The sequence below is a fragment of the Oryzias melastigma genome, linkage group LG12 (genome assembly GCF_002922805.2).
Source record: "Oryzias melastigma strain HK-1 linkage group LG12, ASM292280v2, whole genome shotgun sequence".
In the NCBI taxonomy this organism is placed as follows: domain Eukaryota; kingdom Metazoa; phylum Chordata; class Actinopteri; order Beloniformes; family Adrianichthyidae; genus Oryzias; species Oryzias melastigma.
This window is the reverse complement of record NC_050523.1, coordinates 12,767,026-12,782,950: the sequence shown is the minus strand read 5'-3', so window position 1 is coordinate 12,782,950 and position 15,925 is coordinate 12,767,026. Positions and strand designations below refer to the sequence as shown.

The window sequence follows — 15,925 nt, the reverse complement described above, 5'->3', positions numbered from 1 at the left end:
ATGAGTTATTTAAAAAAAATTAACTTAAGCATTTTTTTTTATATAAATTCGGTTTTTATCATAAACATCCATGCAAGAACATCCATGGATGTTGTGTCAGTGGTCATAGTTTTCTCTGATTTTTACTCACTGCAGCATCACCTGCAGGTCGTGGCAGCCGAGCACTGCAGCATCATCCACAACTGCTCACTAGAGGGCATCACATCCATATCCTGGGAAGTCATTCCACATTGGGGCAACTGAGTCATTTTAGTAAAACAGTCACATTTAATACAGCATGTGCTTTAATTTTTTTCAAACTATTCATTTTAGTTTTCAAAATAAAAGTATTATCTGACAGTGTAGATTCCATGCTTTTACCAACATAAAAAAGACCAATCAGAAGTCCAAATTGCAAAATAAGTTTATTTCATATAAACAACTACAAAAACCCTACTAAACAAGATATTTTTTCAGCATCATGATGCAATTCTGAAAAGGAAATACATTGTTTGAAACACAACCTGGTCATAGTGAGGTGCAATCTCCACATAGGTAGCTCTTCTCCTCCATTTGAAGTGCTCCCTCTGTCTGTAAGAGGAGGCACTGATATCCTGAGATTTGCTGTTTTTGAATTTGCAAGCATATTTGCAGTCCTGTTACCAAGTTCATTCTTCACTTTGTGTTTGTTTTCCACACATCCTCCCACACGGGGAAACTCCAAACGGCCTCTCGTTTACACAGGATTTTGGAGCTGCAAAAACAGAGGCTAACACTGCATAGATGATTCATTCACACCATCAGAAACATGGAGGAAGTTTTATTTCAGAGCTCCCAGGGTGACAGACTCCTTCCCTTCGGATGGGAACGGCAGCGAGGAGCGCTTTGCCGTGGCATAGGAGGTGTAAGGAGGGGCGGAGGAGTTGGCGGTCGTCAAACGAGGTAAGGTGGACGTCGAGGAAGCGGTTTGCCTCTCGGAAGGACAGTAGGCGGGAGAGGAAGACCTGCCCTTGTTTTGCAGACTGCTGCTGCTACAGTTCTGCAGAGGTGAGCTGGAGGTTTTGGAAGCGTGCGTCAAAGACAGCGTGGAGGAGTTAGAGAGGGGGGATGTCCTCATGCCGTATCCCAGAATGCCTGTGCTCATCAGAAACTCCCTGGAGCCGTAAGCTGGGGGCGTTGGACCGCGGGAACCTGGAGGTCGAACGTTGTCTGGCGCCAGACTCCTCTTGCTAGGGATGTCGTAAATCCCGGCGTCAGCGCAGTAGTGCGCCGGGGGTCGGGTTTGGAGACGGAGCATCCTTTCTCGCTCCTCCAGCTCCCGCCTCTCGTTAATAGACGCCATGATGGTTTTTGAAAAGTTGTCGTAGCGTGCAGCCGCAGACTTCGGTAAAGTCGAGTCTTGTGAAACCAGATCCCGAAGGCTGTCTCTAAGACTTTGGGAAGACATATCTCTCACCGACACCCCGGGCGGGGGCACGTCCCGGGATGCGATGCTCTGGGATTTGAGGTCTCTGGTGATCAGCCCTTGAAAACCAGGTGACGGTTCTCTTTGGATAAAACCTTGGAGGGATGGCGATGGGTCCCTAGAAGTGAGACCCTTTAAAGATGGCGAGGAGTCTCGAGGCTGCGGTGATTGTCTGGTGATACCCATGAAGACGGGGCTGTAGGAGTGGGGGGGCGGACACTGCACAGATCCGTCCGTGCCCAGCATCATGAAGTGAGAGTGGAAGTTCACTCCTCGTTGGGACATGAGCTGAGGGTCTGCGGGGTTGATGAAGTTGTCAAAAGAAGGGCCGTCGTTGCTGCTGCTGCTTTGATTGGCCAGAAGCGTGGAAGAGGTGATGATCCCTGCAGGGGGGCTGGACCCCCAGCCATCAGACTGCATGGCAGGCAGCTGGGATTTGCTGCCGTACCGACAGCTGTGTTTCAGGGTGAGGGACCGGGAGTTGAGCGGTAGTGAGCTGTAAACCGTGTTAGGCTGGAGGGGAGGCTGGATGCTCACGCCGCCCTGATGGATGCCTCTTACAGGGCTTTCTCTGAACCCAGAGCAGAGGTCAGGACCTTTAATGTTCCCTTGCTGCTCGGATGCCTTCAGCAACTGAGAAACACACAGAATAAATGATAATAGTATCTTTGGTGCATCTCATTTTTACATTTAGTGATAAAAAAGACAGAGCAGGAAACCCTGCTGGTCACCTGCTCTGGAGGAATGGGTGATGACCCTCTGGATATGGCCTCCAGGACCGGCCGCAGCTGTGGCACAGTGGGAATAGACACGGGAATGACGGATTTAGAGTGATGTCCCACATCTGAAAAAGAGGTCATCTTGTGATTAACTGCAGGCATCTGCAAACACAGAAAAATCTGCAAACTGTGTTTAGAAACAAAGACTTGTGCAATCCTGTACAAATACAGTACAAGAAGATGCAAATATCTCTTAAAAAATGTCACTTTCTTAAGGCAAATTTGTAATTTGTATGCTAAAAAAGTATTGTCAGCAGTGAATGTTGTACCGTCTGCGTGGCTTTTCAGCAGACCCCGGTCTGGTTTAGGAGGCAGGGGCGGAGGACTTTTCATCTGTTTGATGTCTGACAGCTCGACAGCTCCAGCTGAGGGTCGCTGGCACGACAACAGAAAACACAAGACAAGAGTGACACATTTCACATCTCTTTGTCAACCGAGGTCACCGTTCTGAAAAATGAAATGCAGAAGCTGCGTACTTTATTTTCGACAGCTAAAGTGTGCAGCCCGTTGTCCCCGACTTTCACGGGCATCTGCTGGTCGAGCTCCGGCCTCAGGAACGGAGGCTGAACGTGGACGACCTTTTTCTTGCAGGGTCTCGCCATGTATCTGGATTTGCAGAACAGACAGTCAGAAAGCTCAAATTTTAAGGAGCAACGTAAAAAAGACGAGTTTCTCACTTTGGAGAAATTGGGCTGCAAACCAGATACTCCATGTTGCTACAACAACCCTGTGTGAAAGGGTTCACTCCTCCTTGAAACTTGCCAGTTACCTACATGCAAAAACACATTGAAATTCCGAACATCCTTAAAACCTTCAACTACTTTAGTGGAATTTGTTCAATCACTTGTTCATTGGTGGTGCGACCTCTTGACACCAAGTAAAGGTGGAACCCAGTCAGACCCAGAACAGGGAGAAGGAACAGGCCCGATATGCTGATCACTACCACACTGAACAGGATAGAAGATAAGGAATCATTCAAGAATCTGCAAATAAACCTGCATTTGAAGGAAACTGTGTCAAGGATACGTGACGGTGAAGTGCAGCTTCCACAAATCATCCATGTGGTGCAGCACGTATATGAGGCCAAAGGTGAAAACAGCCATCATGTGAAAGGTAAGCGACAGCAGGAACAGAAAAAAGTAGCGGTAGTTTCGTCTGCCAATGCAGTTGTTCACCCAGGGACAGTGATGGTCAAAGTCCTGGAAAGAACAGAAAAGTGTTTTTAAATATTGTGGAGTTCTCTGCCGTCATTGCGCTGATTGGGTTCCCTCACCTCCACACAATGGTCACAGACGCTGCAATGCGAGCAGCGTGGAGGTCTGTAGAAATGGCACGACGCACACCACTTCATCCGCACCTGGACGCCCTTTATGTCCACGTTCTTGTACAGCGGAGCGCGGAACCCGTCGTCCTTGTCTTCATCCTCACTGGCTGCAAGGCGAGACGCAGGAAAGTGCTGAGATGACAGAAAACTTCCGCTGGAAAAAGTGTGGCCACTTTGATTACTAACCCACGGGGAGCACACCAGCATCCATGAAGGTTGCCATGGTGAAGTTGGCGAGCACAAAAAGGAAAAGGATGGCACAGCATGGCGGCACAGCGGGGCAAATAGTCGCGGCCAGCCACGGGCATCTGAATAAACACATACGGGAGGAAAAAAAATAGAAAAAAAATATTCTCTGTTTCTGAAAACTGAATTCCTGACATAACTACAGTTATGGAGCCAAACAAGAACCCTTTTAGGATTGCGCAAATCAAGGCTAAAGTAAAGGTTTTAAGAGGTCATCGCCCTCCCTTTTGTTTCTGATGGGAACGCGGATCACAAAAGTAATTGTCCACAGTGGGAGATAAGCATGTATTAGCCTGTGTTCACCAGGATGAAAACAAGGGATTAAACCAAGAGGACTCTTGTGCAGCAATCTTTCTGCACCCCGCTGTGGAATAAGACACTCCATCTGCGTTAAACTGTGAGGACTGAATTCTATTGTTCATCGTGGATCAATACGACAGATGTTTTCAGTTAAACATTTTGTCAAGGTGAAAACCTTTAAAGGAGACGGGATGAAATGGCTTCAAAAGGTGGCTAAATGACCTGTGACACAGAAAAAGACTGTCTATGAGTGCACTGGGAGGTTTGATGAGGCAGAGCCGCAGTTGCTGGAAGCCTTAATAGTTTTTTAACTAGTTAATTGTTTGTGCCTTCAGATTGTAAATCCTTGGTCTTCTAATCCCACTTTAGCCAGTCAGTCTGTCACCAATCAGGTTAACACCAATTAGCCTAAGAGCAAAAGGCAATTTGCACGCTAGCTTTGCTTTAGTTATGTTAAGCTGTCAAATTGGTGATTGAAACATATCCAAAAACAAATAAACTTTATCCTTTTTTTTGTAATAATAGAAAGTATTTTTACTATCAAATCCACTTAAAATTGTTTTGTGGTGAAGACATTTTTACGAAAGGTTTAACTTAAAATCCTAATGTATGATTGTATCGCAGTAAGTGCAAATCTCTGTTTTTTAAGCATATTTAATTCTAGTTTTACTTTTTTTATTTACTTTTTATTTTTTTATTCAATAAAGTGAAATCAAGCAAAGCAAACTTCAAATATTCTCAAAGGGACTTATTTATGGAGTCTAATAATCTGTAATCCATTTGTGAAAACTAATGATGGACAAAACATGAGGTCACATGACCGATTGTGGTCTACTGGGCTGGTTTCAAGCATTGACTGTATTTAAGATCTGGACTGAGTGACCCCTCCCACCCCCCTCCCCCACTTCCAAATAGAAGTCCCAACTGGTCCCAAAAAGCCAAGACTTCTAATGAGAAATAAACAGCTATTGCTAAGTAATTTTATTTGTCAGAATAAACATTCTTGCTCTGCTAGATCTTTTGCTAATCCTATTTTTTATTATATTTTGCCACAGCACAAGGTAATAAAGTTAAAAAATGATCAATAAGATGCTTCAATAAAAATAGGTATAAAATGCTTGAAGAATTTGACTGACAGATTCTCCATGGTGTCGTAACATGTTCACTACTGATCGAAGAGAGGGATTGGCCAACGCAGACCAATCACGGGCCTCCTGAGGACGTCTGGCTCCAAGATGGCGACATCTATACTGTGGAAAAATGGTGACCGAATTGACTTGGTTCAAATTCTGTTGACCCACATCTGCCCATTTAAAATGTAATATAAACTGATTAAGCTCAAGCAAACAAAAATGAATTGACTTTTATAAATGGCAATCAAATTAAATCTAGCTACTGACGTGGACAGAGTGTTCACAACCTTAGCATAATAATGTTTATTTCTGCTATGACGTTAGCATATTTTACATATGAGTCTTAGGCACTTATGGCATTTTTTCAGTGTATCAGTCGCAGTTTTTGGCATAGTTTAGCCAGGGCTGCGAATTATACTCAGGAGCGACTTATTTGTGCTTTTTAAAAATAAATATTGGCACATATTTCTTATTTTCCCACTAGCGGTTGTTTCCCACTAATAACCACTAGAGGGCACTATTGGGGTGTTTATCAGGATTTGATACAGACAGGAATGCAGAAGAAAAAACAAAACAAACATGGAGGAGATTGATTGATTTCCTACTGAATTTTATGATATTTTTCTTATTTCATTTTTAATGCAAGACAGTACTGTCATTCAGATGCAGCTCCTGCAGTAGAAAGTAAAAGATTGCAGGATTTTTTTTTAATTAACTGAAATCAAGAATCCAGACATTGATTCACTTTAGTAGAGCACTCTCAACATCATCCATCCACTATAAATGAGATACAAACTTTAAACAGCAACTTTACCAGCTCAGTGGCCTTGTGGTAGAGTGTCCGCCCCAAGACTGGAAGGTCATGTGTTCAAATCCAGCCCAAATCACACCAAATACTCAAAATATTTTACAACTATTGTTATTTTAAAATGTATTTGCCTTGCCCTTAACTATTTTTCCTGTTATTGTTCTTATGTTTGTACACTCTGCCATTTTTGGTTTTCTTCAGCTCATTTTGAATATTTGTTCACCCTAACTTGTTTTGTATATGAATAAATAAGGTTTGGGGGGAAAAAACATAGCAAACACTACTTGACACTTCAGGGATTGGATTGGTGGAGGTCAAACCACCAAATGATTCCAGAGCGCCGCTGTGTCTGCAGCTCACCCCTCCCCCAAGGGATGGGTCAAATGCGGAGAACATATTTTACACACTGATGAAACTTTAACTTTTTTTCCTACTCACATCTGGAGCGATTTATGAACACATTTTTAGAAAAGCACTAAATAAATACAAATTTGACAAATAAATTAGGATTTTGCTGTTGCGACATGTAGTACATAAAATATAATACTCTTTGACATCCTTGTGTAACAAGCCACCTAGGGGTTACTTAGGGAACTAATCTGGCTCCAGCAAACTTTGTTTTTAAACCTGCTTCAATTTAAAGATTTAAAGAAAACACAAACATAAATGAATAAATAATGTGAAGCCAAAAAATAATACAACTGTGTTTTTAGTGTAAATAAAATGTAGTTCCAGGCATAAAAAAGAAGAACTCGTATAACGAATACATGAACACATCAACATGTGTAGTGAGTGACCTTCCCCGGAATAAAACAGGTATAGAAAATAACAGCTGGATCATGAAAAACACAACACTAAATCTTTTTTCTGCCCCTGGTGTGCTCATACGTTCATGTGTGTGTGTGCTGAATTATAATGAATGGTTGAATCTCTGTGGTGTGAGATTAGAAAGAGGGGCAGTCTAATCAGGTTACAGTGGAGACAGACAGAAAAAGAAACACTGGATTAGTTAACCTATATAGTATTCAGTGAACGCTGCAGACGATGGCATTGCACTGCCACGAACTTTTACCAAAAAAAATCAAATTTTCAAGTCTGTGACTAATTAATTTGCTTTATTTAAGATAATGAAGATAAAACATTAAGTGAAAGTGAAAGCACTTTTTTTTGCACTCCAACCATGCTGCTTTTAGGTGGTGGTGGTGGTGGGGGGGAGGGTTCCCCACTCCTCTTCAGAGGAAGGTCTGCTGATGCCATGCCAGCTGCAAACCCAGTAATCCCTAGATTATGAATTTTGGATTACAGACTGTTTCTGTTAGTCCTGTGGATTGTGGGTTCATCCAAACTCAGGCAGGGTGCATTCTGGTAAATCTACTCACCCCTGACATTAAAACGATGCAAAATGCAGATCCTTCAGCTTTTGAGGAAATGCAACATTTTATTTTGTATAACTAAAAAATAACATTAAATTATGCTTTTCCGAACACTATTTTGCACAAGAACAAACTGAAGCTGAATCTTTTTTACTAACTTCTATCCATGCAATCCAGATTAGATTCCTGCACGCAAAACTACGAGCTTCCATCATTGCTCTGAGACCATCTGCACCGCAGAGAGAGAAGGGTTTATTAAGGCAAGGCGGGCCCCGCCTAATGAAACAGCCCGGACAGAGCTCTAATAAATCACGCTGAACAGTAAGCTGCTCTGCAATCTGCACGCTGCCCTCATCTTTACAGTGGGTCAGCAGCACAAAGCACCCCAGTCAGTCAGACAAGCCCGGCGGAAAGTTCAGAAGTCTTTTGGAGAAATATTGCACCACTTTAAATGGAATAAATGTAATCTATAGTCACTTCAAAGATGAAGGGAATTTAAAAAAAGATAAAAAAGGTTCAGCTGTATATTATTTCTGAAGCTTATCATCCAGTTATGCAAGAAAATTCAAATACAAGCAACTATATTTACTTAATTTAGTTCATAAAAAGTGCAAATATGATAGAAAATATAGAGTTAAAATCTAGTTTTTTATAGGAAACATGTCAGTAAATTCTCTTACAATATAAGAGGCTTGAAATAATAATTCTCGTGCACCAAAATGCAGCTTTTCTGTGGTCATTTTAATTCGTTCTGGGGTTTTGTAGTTTTTTGTGGGCCCAGCTTTGACCATTAGCTAATGAAGGCTTTAAAGTTATATTAGTTGTTAGTAGATCACATTTTAGTAATGCAATTTGACAATTTTGCATCCTGCTTTTTAACATTTTACCATAACCCTTTTCCTTTTAGGCAGCTGTTTTAGAGTTCTATGCTTTGGAGAAAATTAACTTGTTGTTGACCTTGGTGAGTTTGCACCACATCCTTAAAGCTGCTTCAAACAGAACCTCACAGTCCTAGAAACAAAAGCAGGAAATCGCCAACTGATGAATTTTATCAGGCAAAGGAAGACAAAGGAGCCCCAGTGAAATCTTAAGGTTGTTCTCCGGCTCCCAAACCCGCCTCGTTCATCCAGAACTGCTGACACCGGTAATTACACGAATATTATCCCATGAACAAAAAAAAAGAAAGGCTTTTTATATTTGTGGAGCATGTAATTTTGCTGCAGGGTTTATTTCTAAAGGACTTAAAATAAGAACTGGAGGTTGGAAATATGCAAATGCAGACGTTCAAGAAAATGAATATTCACATTAAGCTTTGGAGGAAAGTTTTAAAACTGCTGCATTTAGTTTAGCCGGAACAGAGAAGTGAAATGTGTGTGATTCACAACTGATTCGGATAATTGATATGAAACTGCATAGATCATGAACCATGTTTAGTTAGCTCTACATCAAAATCCTATGTGCAATAAAAGGAATAATAGTCGTTTATAACAAAATTAAAGTACTAATAACAAGTGTTTGGTGTATGTGTCTGATGATGCGCAGAATATCCAAGAAATACTGTTTATTTTGGAACATTAATCTGAAAAACTACCAGCATAAAATGAAACATTTATATAAAGCCATCCAAAAATGTATCCTAAAACAATGAAGGCAGATTGCAATTCATTTAATCACATGTTTCGCAGTTAAGCTTTACATCCAGAGTAATTGATCTATTTTAAAGCAATCATGTCATTCCTTTCATAAATATCAATTTAAAGAGTAAAAGAATGCACAAACTTCCTGTTTCTTCAAACAGCTGATAGATCAGAGATGCCAGACTAAATTTTTCCAGATGGGGGGAAATCACATGGCATCAGCCGGAGGTTCCTAATCCGCACCCCCCTCAATCTGGTGTCACATTCCAGTGGAAACAGTGCACAACTGGAGAATACAGCAGAAAGTAGGACAGATACGGCTCCAGAGGTCGGGGGTCAGTAGACCAGCACAGTAGTGAAGAGGTGGGAGCTGTCACTCATCTGAGGGCATGTTTCCTCTGTGCCTCGACATGAACGGCTTAAAAACATGTTGCAGAGAGTCGTTCTTTCAATTGGATTTTCTGGGATTGGTGAAAAAAGTAATTTATATTTTCAAAACTTTAGTAGCTCAAGCAAGAATTGCATTTTTATTGAATTGATGGCAATTTTGGCAAACTATACATAGAAAACTACAATAATTACAATAAAAAACTTGATTTTTTTTATATTTAATTTAATTTAATTCCTCAATATCTGTCTTTAGAAATGAAAAAGTCTGAAAAATGCCACCAAAAATATACATTTTTACTTTCTTTTTCATGCCATGTTGCATTTTTGATGCTAAATTTCATATTTGCATGCAAATGTTGATGATAAGGAGGCGTATCCCCCCATCTGGGGTGCACTGGCATTCATGGCCAACCAGGTCAAGTATTAGTCCCTTTCAAGTGTGTCCAAGACGGCTTCCAAGATCATGTCAGAGCCAGTTCAACTCGGAAAACTAAAAATAAGATTAGAAAAAGTGGGGCTCTTTCAAGGAGTTAGAGGGTATTGCAGCATTTTGTTGATCTCTCCATCCATCAGGATGGAATAGTAAAGGGTGCATGAATGGATGGGAAGGAAAAAACTTAAAATCTAAAGCAACTTTTTTATTTTATTTTTTTAAGGACTCACGTGAAGACGAAGAACAGGGAGCTCGCGCCGACCAGCAGGCAGGTGGCCGTGCACACCGGCAGGAAGGCGCTGGGTTTGAGCGCGTCGGCGCCGCTGGCGGGCATCCTGGCGATCAGAGCCTCATCGCGCACGCGACCGCCGATTTCCGTCGAACGAGGACGCGCGTGGGTCGCCGCCGGCCGCAGAGGAGAAGAAGAAGAAGCATCGTGGGAAAAAAATTAAAACAGGCGAAAAATACAGACGGTGGTCCCGATGCGCACTCGGCCCCGCATTTCCCCGGCTCCCGCGCGCGTGCGTCTGCAGCGTCTGCGTGCAGATGCCGCTGCTGCTCTCCGGTGTGACGTGGATGCTGCTGATGCTGCTGTGATTGACTGAGCTTCACTGTGACCATTCAAAAGACTAAGTGTCTGATGTTGACGCATTTTTTCAAAAATAAATCATTTCCCTGATTTGATCATGATTTTAAAACATTTTTGTTACCAGATTTTTTAAACATACACCACTTGATCCCCCAAAATAACAAAAACAGGTTTATTTTTTCAATTTTACATATATTTTTTTTAATTAAAAATTGATGCAACATGTGCATCTAAATAAAGATTTCCAACTTTGACTACCAAAGATAAAATATCAATTCAAAACTTCTGGTTTAATTTTATTTTATCCTATATTTATTTATTTAGATTGACTGTTACCGAAAAAAATGTATTTTTTGCAAATAAAACGTCTTTATTTTTTAAGTGTCTCATTTATTTTGCTTTTCTTCCATTAAAATTATCAAGTTAGTAAAAAAAAAGTGTTGTTGCTCTTATTTATTCCATATATGGTCAACTAAATCAAAAAATCTCTATTTTTTTGTTCAGATTCTATTATCTGGGGAACTGTGTGGGGCTTATGTTTTCCTACAGGGTTGTGCAACCTGTGGTTTAGGAAAAAAAAATTATAAAAGTAATTGAATCACAAGTTCAAATATTATGTGCTTTTTAGCACAGAAAACCAATTTGAGGTAAGTAGTACGCACAACCAGAATTTAGCTGCATATGTTCCACTTTTGAACAAATTAAAATATTTTGGTGCATCTTATGGTTTGCGAAATTCAAACCACTCAATTAATTATCTCTGATTTATTTTTGGCTAGTTTTACAAATTTCACACTTAAATACACCACAAAAAGTAAAATAAACATAATTTTTCACATCACTTCTGACATTACACCACCTATAACTTATTTGCTGCATTAAGGTGATGTTTTAAGTCATACGGTGTTTTTGAAAAATCCTTCAAAAATTGATAAAAGGTTACTTAATTTTCAAAAGTTACTAAAAGGCTACTTTCTTTTTATATTTACGTCTTATGTGTGCTTAAAAAAAAAAAAAAAAAGTATGCTATTTTAATGGGGGAAATTAGATTTTGTGGCTCCTACTCGGTTGTTGTTGGTGAGAAATCGACCTAAATGGCTCCTTAGGTGTGGAAGGTTGCAGACCCCTATCCCATACCAAATGAATTTTTAAAATAAAAGAAAATTAAATAAATTTTCAAAATAAAAAAAAATCTCAATTTTGGTGAGTTTTGTGAATAATATTTTTGTTGGCTTTTTTTCCTTTAAATCGGATGTTGGGGAAAAAAAAAAAACAGTTGATAACAATACAATGAGATGGTTGGATGCAATGATGGGATGGGCTGCTTCACTATATATAAACGCCCATAAAGTCTCAAGCTGTCATAAGTGCATCACTTGCGATATGGAAACAATAAAGCTGATTGAGTTTTTCATCAGGTCGTCTATATTTCTTACAGCTATCTTTGGAAACAACTGGCTTGCAGTAGCTTCTCTGCCTAAAGACAGATCTGCCATTCGAACCAATGAAGTTCTTTTCATCAACTTGGCCGTCTCAAATCTGATCACCAACTATGTGGTGAACCTGCCTGAGACCATAACAGACTTAGCTGGCCACTGGTTTCTGGGTGAGACCTTCTGCTATGTGTTTCTCTTTTCCATCGACTTCTCAGAAACCAGCAGCCTCTTCTCGACCTTCCTGATCAGCGCCTTTTGGCACCAGAAGCTGGTGGGCTCCCTGAAGCGAGGCGGTGCACCGGTGCAGCTGGACAACCTATATCTTGTAGGTTTACTGCTGCTTGGGAGCTGGACAGTCTGTGCGGTCTTCAGCATACATCACTTCTTCTTTGGCTCTGTGGAAGGGACTAATGGCAGTCAAAAACTCTGTGTGGATGTCTTTCCAAGTCACCTTGGCGAGCAAACCTTTAACATCATCTTTCTATCTGTGGCTAATGTTTTTCCTCTAATCGGGATCGTAGCTGCCAGCGCTCAGATTGTTGTTACTTTGCTCCAAAACCAGAAGCGTGTAGGAAGTCAAGCGTCAAAAGAAGTGATCAGAGAAGATAAAAGTTCTCAAAATAAAACCTCAGGTATGAGTTTGGGCCCTTTGAAAGGGGTTAAGCTGGTCAGAACCTATAAAAGTGAGTCTCTTTCTTCTTCTGAGGTAGACATCGATCCTCAAACATCTTCCCAAACTGCTTCAAATTGCAGCGTTGGAGCTCCAGCTTCTAAGTCCTGCCAGATACCATCCAAGGCCAGTCCCAACTCCAGCATCCAGCGGGCGGCGAAGAGCGTGGTGGCTGTTGGTAGTGTGGTGCTGGTCTGCTGGCTGACCCATCTGCTTCTGCACATCACCAACACCGTCCACTCCTCTCATTCATCGCTGGAGGTGGCCGGCTACATTACAGCCTCATACAGCTGCATCATTCCATTCATTTTACTTCATGGAGTGAAAAAACTGTCATGCTCATGCAAAAACAGATGAAGGTATTGGTTTCTGACCTCATATTTACCTAAAATGTTTCTGTAATATTTTAATGCTGAGCTAACAATAAACCTTTAAGTTAAAATGTTCAAAATCTCTCTAATTTGTTGTTTTAAATCTAAAAGGTTTAATCCAAATGCTTGAATTTTTGGTTAAAGTTCAGGAAATGTTGCTTTTAGAATCAAGTTTAATAAACACAATAAAGTTTTAGCCCATTTTATATTTTTTCATCAGCTTCTCTGGTATGTTTTAATAACACAAATAGGATTTTTTATAAATATTTACAATCTTATGAAAGATTTAAAATGAAAACTGGTTTAAAATTGTTCTAACTTTGCTTCATTAAGTTACAATTCAAATCAAGTCAATTTTTACCTGTTCCCCTATTGATATATATTTTTTAAATAAAAAAAAATTAACGCTTTACAAGACTAAACAAAATCTTAATTGTGTATTTGAGAAAACAGGTAATTGGAACCGATCAGCAATTACTGTATTGTTAGAAATGACAGGAGAAAAACCAGTGTTAGCCTAATTGATATAATTGCAGTTCTCAACACAATTTGATTTTCCTCTGTTGATTATCTGCAAAACACTTCTGTAACCAGAACACATGCGCTTCCTCAAATTATCCTGACACAGAGACAGAATTTAGACTTTTATTTCCTCTAAAAACAAACAAAAAAAAGCTTCTTTTCCACTAAAAATACAAGCCGAAGGTTTCAGTGACACTGAGGGAGCCAGGAGTTAAAAAAGGTTCACAAAGGCTCTCATGGTTACGTGTTCAACCGTTCAAACAAGTCATTTTAAGAGAAGAACGTACATTAGTGTGACTAAGCCCTGACAAAGATGACATTATGATCATGTTATGTACATAGTTACATTTATTTAAGAGGCAACTGTCCAAGAAAATAAAAAAACTCAAACTCTTCAGGGTTGAAAATCCCTTCAGTCACTAATTGTTACAAAAATATTTGCAATCTTGTGCAGACGGTAGGTTTGTTTTATAAATCAGAATGTTTTATGGTTTAAGCCTTTGAGTAACAGTAAGAAAAACACAAAAACATATTCTCAAAGTTTTTTTCAACTGTTTCATTACAAAATTTAAAGTATCAAATTTCACCAAATAATTTATAAAACAAACTCCAGTCTTGCTTCTGCACATTCACTGACTCCCACTGTCCTGCAACATACTGAAGAAACATGCAAGCTCAGTTACGAAATACAAACATCATCTAACGGTGTTGGCCCAATACTCTTTATTCTAGAGGTTCACTTAAGGCCAGCAGATCCAGCATCTCCTGACCCGGTTCTGGCTGACGTCAGTGGAGTTTCTCCAGTTTGGCCTGCAGTGATTTAAAGTTTCCAATGGTGTGCTGGAGGGCGGAGTTTGGACTCAGAGACTGCAGTTCCACCAGGTAGCCACAAATGTTGTCGAGGCAGACGTTTGTAAACCGGCGTCTGAAATAAAAACACACATTTTTTTTATTAACTTATTATAATTTATAATTTAAGTTTGTATCACAGGGTTAAGTTTTAAAATTAATCTATGATATAAATCAAGTCGGTATCTAGTTAAAATCCCACTCCAACCATATTTTTTTAGACCGTAAAATTATATAATTCTAAAGTTTGTTTCCAAAATCAAAAAGCCTTTGTGGTTTTTAAGACATTTTATGCACAGCTGCAAGAGCTCATTAAAAATACAGTTCTGGGTTGTGGGCGGGACTGTTGACAGTCGGCTAGAGCTCTGTTTACACACTTTCACATGAGCGTATAGCCTCAAGCTAACATTAGCAGAGCAAAAACAACAATTGGATCAATCCAATCATACAGCTTTGAGTCAGAATCGCAGTTCTCTACAGCACGAGCATTGAACGTTCATCATGTGAGCAGACCAGTGTGCACACAGGTGCAGGGGAGACTTTGGCACGCCCATTTTTTGTAGCTGGGTCATTAATCCGAGCATTGATTCAATGTGATTTCAATTAAGAAATACTCAAAAAAAAGGCAGTTTTAATCGTAAATCGTAAAATTGCTCCACCCAAAATGCTTTGCCTGGTACCTGTCGTATGTTGGTACTCTGCTGGGGTCATCCACATATCCTGAGAGAAGCACGTGAATACATTCAACCAAATGCAGCGGTTTCTTCAGTCGCTGCCAGCACGGATCCTATAAAACATGAAATCATTTGCATGACTATTCAATCCAGAGTTGATTTAAAATCAGTGTTTGCTTATCGTTGGACACGGGTGAAACAGCAGAGCATACTCGTGTTTTGAAGAGCTGGTCGTAGACCTCCAGCAGACGTGGCAACTGCACTCCAATCTCCAGCATGGTGGACGTGACGAACCCCACGTCCCACTTGAGTCGACAAACTTCCTGCTCCAGGAACTTCACCAGGAACTCTGCAATCATTCATCAGCACTTGTTAACATTGTAAGCTCATCAGGTTCACGGCCGGGGACAGAAGCGATTACGTTCACGCATACAAGTGCCAAGCATGTATATAAAAGCAATGAATGTCTCTGCAGACGAGACAAGTTGGAACATGCTGGCTAAAGGGGGAGGATAATGAGGAGCTGCGCCCCCCTGAGGCATACTTACATAAATGATGCAAAGGGGAAGTCAAATTATATTACTGTTCACAAAACTGCAAACACAGAGGTGGAAAATTCTAACACGGCTAAAACTGAAAGTAATTAAAGCCTACCCAGAGGGAAATATCTCGGTGTTCCAGCGTATATCTTTCCCAGAGACACCAGCTTCAGATTGAGAGACCTCATCCGGTCTGCTGGACTCATGGCCACGCTGTCTCCAAGTTCTGGAAAACAAAGCACTTAAAAGTGATTTTGAAGCAGGGAAAACTTTCTGCAAAAACTTGAAGTCTCACTTACCTTTTTCTAAGATTTCCTGCCACAAAGAGTGCACCAAGATCGGGTCTGCGTGTCCCGCGCAGTGTATAATGGCAAGCTTGCATTCAGATAATTTGAAATGGTCGGCAAA

The 15,925-nt window shown here is 40.5% G+C and overlaps 3 protein-coding genes across 3 annotated transcripts in view; 1 reads left to right on the top strand and 2 right to left on the bottom strand.

Annotated features, from left to right (window-relative positions):
• Positions 1-385: 385 nt before the first annotated feature.
• On the bottom strand, positions 386-10,699 carry LOC112162830 (palmitoyltransferase ZDHHC5). Its single transcript, XM_024298744.2, has 10 exons — positions 10,098-10,699; positions 3,734-3,855; positions 3,497-3,654; positions 3,250-3,422; positions 3,068-3,170; positions 2,901-2,992; positions 2,700-2,829; positions 2,493-2,598; positions 2,176-2,288; positions 386-2,077 (listed from the first exon to the last, which is right to left on the bottom strand). Exons 1-10 carry the CDS (start codon positions 10,199-10,201, stop codon positions 800-802), a joined length of 2,379 nt encoding a protein of 792 aa, XP_024154512.1. The 5' UTR covers positions 10,202-10,699; the 3' UTR covers positions 386-799.
• A 294-nt stretch (positions 10,700-10,993) lies between these two features.
• Positions 10,994-12,919, top strand: LOC112163385 (alpha-1B adrenergic receptor). Its single transcript, XM_024299751.2, has one exon. The coding sequence runs from the start codon at positions 11,747-11,749 to the stop codon at positions 12,917-12,919; it is 1,173 nt and encodes a 390-aa protein (XP_024155519.2). The 5' UTR covers positions 10,994-11,746.
• Positions 12,920-13,564: 645 nt separating this feature from the next.
• nup155 (nucleoporin 155) overlaps positions 13,565-15,925 on the bottom strand; it is an 11,385-nt gene continuing 9,024 nt past the window's right edge. Inside the window, exons 30-34 of the mRNA XM_036214446.1 lie at positions 15,817-15,925; positions 15,633-15,743; positions 15,191-15,327; positions 14,985-15,091; positions 13,565-14,380 (exon numbers count right to left, since the gene is read on the bottom strand). The exon at positions 15,817-15,925 is cut by the window's right edge and continues 4 nt beyond it. Coding sequence (XP_036070339.1) covers positions 14,242-14,380; positions 14,985-15,091; positions 15,191-15,327; positions 15,633-15,743; positions 15,817-15,925 — 603 coding nt within the window. The 3' untranslated portion in view covers positions 13,565-14,241. The remainder of the gene's footprint in view (positions 14,381-14,984; positions 15,092-15,190; positions 15,328-15,632; positions 15,744-15,816) is intronic.

What these genes read in the sequence shown, in the direction of transcription:
- LOC112162830 (XM_024298744.2), bottom strand. Translation starts at nt 10,201, where the DNA reads ATGCCCGCCAGCGGCGCCGACGCGCTCAAACCCAGCGCCTTCCTGCCG. An exon ending in TGCTGGTGTGCTCCCCGTGG is followed by an intron (nt 3,655 to 3,733) that starts GTTAGTAATCAA and finishes CTCGCCTTGCAG; the next exon opens with CCAGTGAGGATGAAGACAAG. An exon ending in GTCGCACCACCAATGAACAA is followed by an intron (nt 2,993 to 3,067) that starts GTGATTGAACAA and finishes TTTTGCATGTAG; the next exon opens with GTAACTGGCAAGTTTCAAGG.
- LOC112163385 (XM_024299751.2), top strand. Translation starts at nt 11,747, where the DNA reads ATGAGATGGTTGGATGCAATGATGGGATGGGCTGCTTCACTATATATA.